Genomic DNA, 7,745 nt, shown 5'->3' on the forward strand with positions numbered 1-7,745 from the left:
AGCCCCCGCCGCTTTGCAGAGCCGGGCTCTGTGGGGACGGCCCCGGGGGGGTCCCGGGGCAGACCCCGGGCCCGCCTGCAGGGTGCCGCTGCCCACAAACGGAGCCGCTCCCAGGCAGCAGGCTGCTGGCTGCTTACCTTTAAACCGGGCGCAGCGTGGCCGTGACTCACCCGCCGGAGCCATAGGCTTGCCCGGGATGTAAAGCAGCCCTGCTTTAAACGGGACCTTCTGGCACGCAATAAAAGCCGCTACTTCTGCCTAGGCGGGGAGGTTTTTTTTTTCTCGGGAAGCCGGTTGTTTCCTCCAGCCACCGGTAAAACTTGGGCACGGCGTAAACGAGAGGCTGGCGGAGCTCGGGACGGGTCTCGGATGGGCTTCTCCCATGGCGGAGGTGAAGGAGAAGCCGGGCGGGGGCCCCTCGCCGCCCGGTGCTGGCCTCCGGCTGCGAGCGGGGGCTGCGGGGGGCTGCGGGGCGCCGGGAGCGGTGCGGGGCACGGCCCTGCCCGCACGGCCCCGGCCGGCAGAGGTAACAAGGAACGCGCGCAGAGCTTTACGTTTCGCAGAGGTTTTTAATCAGAAAACACAGCAGCGTGACACAGAGTATGGTAACGGCGCGGACACTTTCAGGAAAATATATTTTTTTTTACTTAAAAACAACAGTGATAGATTCCGGGGGGCTAAAATATTTTTTTTAAGAGAGAAAACGCAAACTAACGTACGCTCCCTCCTCTTTTAAGTGCTGTTTTGTAGCTATCTATTAATTTTACGTTGATGTAAAAACTATTCTGTGCCATTAAAAATTAGATTATCCAAAATAAAGCGCTTTCAGCTGCCTGTCTGTCGAGCACCTCCATACCAACGTTAAGTTTCCTGCTACACTCCCCCGGCGAGGCGCGGAGCATCCTCAGCTCCCCATGCAGCCGGAGAGGGAAATGAGGTTTGGTCTTGTGAATACACTCAACTACATTGCAAGGGAACATTTTCAAGGGTTAAATCGTTTTTTAGGTACAAGGGATAATATAACTCTACGAAGACCAAACGTGTTGCTTCCTCAATTTCACCGTATTCAAATATTCATGTTTTGTGAGAGGCGTCTACCATTGTTATTTACTTTTTTTCCCAGACAAAACAGAATAGCTGGTGGAAAGCAATCGTTTCTTAGGAGCATCTAGACTGCGCTCAGCTTATTAGGTGACCAGAAAACTTGTCGCATTACAGCCTGCTGATACTCTTTGCTCTGACAACGGTTATCTGCTGGCTTGAAGCTAGAAAAACTGCATTCTCCAGTGCACAGTGAACACGAAGCGCTAAGCTGAACTCTTTGAAACCTCTGGCAATGAAAAACGCCGCTCAGGTTGTTTCTGGTAACTAAACTGGAAAGCAGCTCGGTGCGAGTTTAAATACACAGAGGGGAGAAGTGGCATCTACGTTGGGGACGTCAGCGCCCTACAAGCCCTACAAGCTCCTGGTAAGGGCGAGCTGCAGGCAGCCCCCCCAGCTGCCAAGCGACACCCCCGGCCCGCTCGGAGGTGTGATCCCCAAATCTCGGCTCCCCCCGGGGCTGCGGAGCCCGGAGGGGTGCAAGAGGGCCCGGTGCCCCTTGGCTCCCTTAGCACGCCGAGAAGCAGGTGACCAAGTGGCTTTTGGATTAATAATGAGCTAAGGTAAATTGGGAGAAGCCGCTAGTGGGAAGCTACATAGATAGGAGTGACCGACATATACACGGGGAGGTGGCAGAAATTGCCGGCGGGGCGGATTTCGACCATTTGCATCCTCTAAAAAAAAAAAAAAAGAAAAAAGAAAAACCCACCTCGGCAATTTCTCCGGCTTTGCGCTATCCAAAAAAAAAAAAAAAAAAAGCCAAACTAGAAGGCAGGTGGGACCCGACGTTATTAAAAGGCGGGGGGGGGGGGGGGAGAAGGGGGAAGGAGGCCGGCGGGCTCAGCGTCCGGCGGGCCCCCCTCACTCGGTGGCGGCGGGGGGGCGGCCGCCCTCCAGCAGCCGGAGCACGGCGCTGCGCTTGTACAGCTTGGCCACGTCGTAGGCGGTGTCGCCCCGCTTGTTCTGGTGGCCCACCTTGCTGGCCGTGCTCTTCAGCAGGAACTCCACCACCGGCACGTGGCCCTCCTGCGCGGCCAGGTGCAGGGGCAGGTTGCCCTCGGCATCCTCGATGTTAACGTCGGCTTTAAACTCCAGCAGAGTCTGCAAAGTGTCCAGAAAACCCGCTCTGGCTACGTCGTGAATTACGGCGAAGCCGGTACTGTCTTTCAGATCGGGGTTCGCACCGCTCATGAGCAACCGCCGGGCGATTTCGGGATTGCCGAGTTTCATTACCTGGGGGAGAAAAAGGAGAGGTGAACACCTCGGGGAGCTGCCCCCCTGCTGCAGCCTGCCCCAGCCCCTCAGCCCTCACCTCCGTCTGTGGCGCTCCTGAAAACAGCCCTGCTACACGACTAACGGCGCGCCACAACATCTATTTTTATTTTTTTTCCCCACCCTGACCTCAGTAATATTACGAAAGATGTTATCATCTGGGTGGCAAGAGCTTTCTGGCTCACAGAGATTAATGCCCGGAGCAGGCAGAGGGGAAGGGGGATGCAGAGACTTCTTTTTCAGCAGGTTATCTCGGTTTTTTAACATGCCAAAATTAAGTATGGCTCGCTTTTATTTGCACGAGCATTGAGACACCTTTGCATTATTGTCTGATGCTGTTAAACATCAAATGCAGGGTCTCCGAGGAACAGATATTTTACCTCAGCGATAGAAAATGTAGCATGTGTTTTTATAAGCTCTCAGGTGTTTACATTGTCTGTGTATTATCATAAAGCAAATATTTGTCCTGTGCCATAGTTCTGTCTGCTAAGAAAAATAAATGCTTAAAGATTTTTTTCTCCCCAATATTTGACTCTCATAATGTCACCCAAAAAGGAGAAGTTAAAAGGAATGTTTCAAAGTTCCACCAATTTTCTCCTAAAACCACTGTATTATATTATGCTTCCATAATTTTATTATCAGTAAATCATGGCTATATTATGTTGTTAAAAAAATCCTATTTTAAAAAACAATAATCGTTTTTTTTGACTGTTTCTCTCAGGGAAAAAAAAATGTTTCTTTAAATTTTCCTGATTGCATCATAAAACTATTATAATTAGCAAGCAAATTTCTCTTATTTGGGGCTTAACAGCTTGCACCGATTTCCCCCAAATTCCTCATTTTTTTGTTTTCGCAAAGACTCTCAAAAATTAACATGGCAGTGTATACTCTCCAACCTATAGGCAATATTTTCCTGTTCTTGTAATTAGTCTTACTGCAAGTGGCAAATTCGAAAAAAATACCTTCATTATTTTCTTAGAAATTATTTGAAAATCTTGCAAAAAAAATTTATCAGCACAAATGAATAATAGAGTGCATTAGATTTAGCATAATGTACAATTTCTACAAGACATTTGCTAAAAACCTCTCCTGGTGAAAAATATGCATCCGGCTTTTTAAGAAAAAAAAAAAACACAACCTATAATCAATATAATTTCTGCAGCTTTTGGAGTGTAAAATAGCCCGGTATATTTATTTTATCTCCAGAGAAGAGCAGAGCTGCAGATAAGGCAGAAAGGGATTGAGGGAAGGACATTTATCTGTGCCACAATGCTCCGTGCACTTCTTGTGCCACTTCTTTCACTTCTGAACAGAGATGGAAAAGATGCAAAAGAAAACAAGAGCATTGTGATCTCTCTTTCTGTGGTAAAATCGGGACATTTTAGTCCCTTTTCGAGGGCCCAGGCTGTGTTATTTGTGGATTCAAAACATGTATTTGGTTCAAGTGGGAGTTTTGTATGTTCGAGGAAGGCAGGCTAGGGGACCGGAGGCTTCGTTTAGAGATGCGGGGGGGAGAAAACCATAAAAAAGGTGATGCCGTTTGGGCGAGGGCTACAGCTGCACTGCAAATGCCCCTGATTTTGCAAAGTTTCGCTTCTGGGGAGAGAGGCAGAGAAGGAGAGAGCAGCAAATGCATAATTCTGCGGAGACCATAAGGGCAGGACATGTATTTGAGGCCTGCATAGGTACACTTCATCAGAAATAAAAAGTACAGGGGAAGACAAGCTGGGTTTTATGTTTAATTAAACATAAATCCGGAAGAATATATATATTTTCGCTGGTATTAATATTAAGCAGCCTCCCCGTTTTAATTGAGAGAGAGATTATTGAGAGATTATCTCAATTTTGGAGGCTGCATTGACAGAGAACTCTTTCGAGCGTGGTCACGCACCCACAGCACATTTCAGGATGATACATATTGAAAATAAGTAGACAGATTCTCCTGTTTTGATTTTTTGTTGTGGTTCATGAGCTCAGTTACGAGCGAGCTGCACCGAGGAGCTCTGTTAGGGCACGGATGCCCGTTTGATACAGGCGGGTGCCCTGCCTGTGGGGAAAACAGCCCCTCGGGCTGGGAGCCGGACTCGTCGCCCCTTTTAGCAAAAGACACCACCGTGGCGCAAATCGGTTTTCAGCCCTCGCCCTGAGGATAAAGCATCAGGCTAAAAGTTTCCTGCTTTCTCCGAGGAGCTGCTCTCTGCAAGTTGCTCCTTTCGGTCCCCTCATTCCCTAAAAAGCGGCTGCAGGCGGCCGCCCCGTCCCCCGGCCGGGTGACAGCGGCCCCACGGCAATCCCACGGCCCCCGAGCCCGCGCGAAAATCGCCCACCGAGGGTGGTCGGTGCTTTTCAGCAAGAGGTGCTTGTTTTCGAAATCTAGCACGTTGATGCTAAGCCAAAAAGCTGTAAATATCCCGGGTTCGTGCGCAAGCCGTGTGCTTTTTTTTTTTTTTTAAAGGCAAAAATTCAGAAATGATTATCGTGGTTTCGGGGGAGGGGGGCAAAGGAGGTAACAAACGATTTTTCAGACGTGTGAAATTAAAAAGACCTATAGCTCTGCTTCCACGTCTCACTGCCTCACCTCCAGCAGAAATAACCACACATTTTCCCCTGATTTATAAATCACCCCTTTGGCTATTTGCTACGGATTCTACCTTTTTCGCCATCATTATCTGATAATATTAAAAGAAAAAAACCCTTTCATCAGCTCCAATAGTTAGCAGTTGGATGAGATCCAAATCCTGCCTGCACAGCTCCACGCTTAAAAATTAGGACACAGCACCCTATACGATCAGAAACGAAAGAGCTGGAACCACTGCCTTGCTACCCGATCTGAAAATTCAGATTTTTAAGGCTTAATTATGAATGAAAAGGCGAGTGATTCACATGGAACTGCAACTCGTACGGCTCGCTATTAATGTACATCTAAGGTACTCGGTTCTGTGCAGCATGCTTCCAAACGAGAAAGGTCATTCGTCACAAACAGCGTATAAAGGAAAAGTACCATCTACAGCAGATCCCAGAATCGAGAAAAGTCATGTTTTAAAAGCACACTGCAGGGGAGGGGGGGGGGGGGGGGGGAAGGATTCTAAGCTTCAAATCATAGCACATATGTGTTTACAGACCTGCTCTGAAATCCTGCTCACCTAAGATGATTTCTTTTCATCTCATCTCTTTCATTCTCTTCCTCCTCCCCACGAAGTTACAAAATACTATTAAACTTGCAGCCCGTTTGACATTGAGGGTGATCCCCGACTGAACTAATGGTTTTGACCAGTTTTATTTCAAGTACGTCATTTTAGGGAGTTGGAGCCACTAAAGTTTTAGAATATGGCATCCAACTAGTTTTAAAAACACTCGAATTTCGTCCACCAGCCTGTTTAAAACGTTGTCTTTTTGGAAACCCGGGTCACGTAGGTAGCAGTGATGAAATATTTTTCTCCCTCTCTGGATACCAACCTGCAGCGCAGTCCTCCCAAATCCATTTTGTGCATTGACGTTTACATTCTTTTGCAACAAATTAGTAAGTTGCACTAGGTCCCCCTTGGCAGCCGCGGACGCCAGCTCGTTCCCAGAAGGCTCGGCCATTCTTTAGGGTGACTGACGATCGGAAAAAGATGAGATTTTTTTTTAACCAGGCATGGCATCGGAGACTGACAGAAGGATTGGGATGGTTAATCTTCTGGAGTAGACCTTGTAGTAAATACTCGTAAAAAAACTCCTTGCCAAGAGCCCGCCCCTAACTCACACGTGATTATTCAGCAAAACTGCAGCTCCACTTGAAAGAAGATTTCTTTGCTTCCACATATAGAGTAACTCATATTAAAGACTTTGGCCGTTTTCGGGGGGAAATCTATTAAGAGCTAGGCAATATATCATATATGTTAGACGTAACATATATACGCGTGCACTGGCGACTCACTCAGACCTGAGATCTTGGAAGAAGAAAGCAACCCACCCTGTTCACGGTCGGGATCTGAGACTTAGCAGCACCAGCTCCGAGGAAAAGTCTTCTCTGGCAGTGCTCGTCCTCTCCCGCTCGGCAGCCCCCCTGGCATCCCCACGGCCGCCTCCGCTCGGGGCCGAGCAGGAGGGCGCAGTCCGAGTCCGAGCGGCCCCCGGGGCGGGCCGGGCTCCGGCCGCGGGGCTCGCTCCCTTCCCTCGCCGCTCTCGCTCCCCGCCGCAGCCTCAGAGCCGCGGCCTCGCCGAGCCTCGGCGCAGCGGGCGGGCGCGATCCCGGCCGGCGGCGGCCGCCCTCGGCGGCGGCGGCTGCGGAGCATCCAGCGGGGCGGCGGCGGCTGCCGGGCTCAGGGCGCGGGGGAGCGGCGGAGCGGAGCCGTCGCCGCTCTCGGTGCTGCTGCTGCTGCTGCTGGTGGTGGTGCTGCTGCTGCTGGTGGTGCTGCTGGTGGTGGTGCTGGTGCTGCTGCTGCTGGTGCGGCCGCTGTCCGGCCCGGAGCTCCCGGGGGAGCCGGCGGGGGGGGCAGCGGCGGCGCCGGTGGCAGCGTCCCGGTGCCCGCCGCCGCCTCCCCGGCCCCGCGGTGCCGCCTCCCGGCCGCGGCTCCCGGTGACAGCCGCCGCTCCGCCGCGGGCTGCCCGGCCGCCCGCTGCACTTGCCGCTCCGCGCTCGCTGCCTCCTCCCGCGGCTCCGCGCTCCCCCTTTTTTAAGCGCAAACAATCGCTACTTCTGTTTCCTACGGACACCAAGCCGGTTTCTCTCTCTCTCTCTCTCTCTCCTCTCTCTCTCTCTCTCTCTCTTTTTTTTTTTCCTCCCCCCCCCTTTTTTTTTTTTTAACCTCATCAGCTTTTTTTGAAAAGAAAAAAAATTTGAGCGCTTTTTGAGTTGAAACACCCGCCCACATTTTAACGGCAGAGATTTAAGGAGGCGCTGCGGAGATGCGGCCGGCCGGGCAGGAAGGCCTGCAGCCAGCACCGCCCGCCCCTCGCCCGGCCCCGGCCGCGGCCCCGCCGCCGTTCCCGGCCCCGAGCGGCCATAGCGGGCAGGTCGCTTGTGGCAGCACCGCTGAGGCCTAGGGGGACGGAAACCCGGGGAGGGGGGAGAAGAGAAATAAATACCCGGGGGGGGGGGGGGGGGTCGGCCCCGGGAGGCGCCGCGCTGCCTCCCGCCGCCACCTGCCCGCGGGCACGGCCCCGCTCGGAGCCCCCTCCCCCCCCCCCCCCGGCAGCGACCCCCGGGGTCCTGTCCCCGCAGCCAAGGTCGAGGATGGAGGAGGGTCAATGTCAAGTTGTCTCGGCGCCCGAGGAGCGTTTTCGGTGCTCTTGATTGATTCGAAAGTGCCATTTTGAGGGGGAGACGCGCACGGCCGCCGAGGAGACGCGGGGGGACCCTGTGCGCCTTCAGAAGGGGACGGAGCGGC

General features: G+C 52.2%; 1 protein-coding gene across 3 annotated transcripts; it reads right to left on the reverse strand.

The window, feature by feature from the left end:
- Positions 1-548: 548 nt before the first annotated feature.
- CDKN2C (cyclin dependent kinase inhibitor 2C) lies at positions 549-6,461 on the reverse strand. Of its 3 annotated transcripts, XM_080603339.1 has the most exons (3): positions 6,329-6,461; positions 5,830-5,970; positions 549-2,334 (listed from the first exon to the last, which is right to left on the reverse strand). In XM_080603339.1, the coding sequence occupies exons 2-3, from the start codon at positions 5,956-5,958 to the stop codon at positions 1,963-1,965; spliced, it is 501 nt and encodes a 166-aa protein (XP_080459465.1). In that variant the 5' UTR covers positions 5,959-5,970; positions 6,329-6,461; the 3' UTR covers positions 549-1,962. The 3 variants fall into 3 exon arrangements, with proteins under 3 accessions (XP_080459465.1, XP_080459464.1, XP_080459466.1); XM_080603338.1 differs by lacking the exon at positions 6,329-6,461 and having other exon boundaries at positions 5,830-6,198; XM_080603340.1 differs by lacking the exons at positions 5,830-5,970; positions 6,329-6,461 and adding an exon at positions 2,414-5,793.
- Between the last annotated feature and the right edge of the window lie 1,284 nt (positions 6,462-7,745).

The sequence above is a fragment of the Anser brachyrhynchus genome (assembly GCF_964034855.1).
Source record: "Anser brachyrhynchus genome assembly, chromosome: 8".
NCBI lineage: Eukaryota > Metazoa > Chordata > Aves > Anseriformes > Anatidae > Anser > Anser brachyrhynchus.

What these genes read in the sequence shown, in the direction of transcription:
- CDKN2C (XM_080603339.1), bottom strand. Translation starts at nt 5,958, where the DNA reads ATGGCCGAGCCTTCTGGGAACGAGCTGGCGTCCGCGGCTGCCAAGGGG. An exon ending in TTGGGAGGACTGCGCTGCAG is followed by an intron (nt 2,335 to 5,829) that starts GTTGGTATCCAG and finishes TTTCTCCCCCAG; the next exon opens with GTAATGAAACTCGGCAATCC.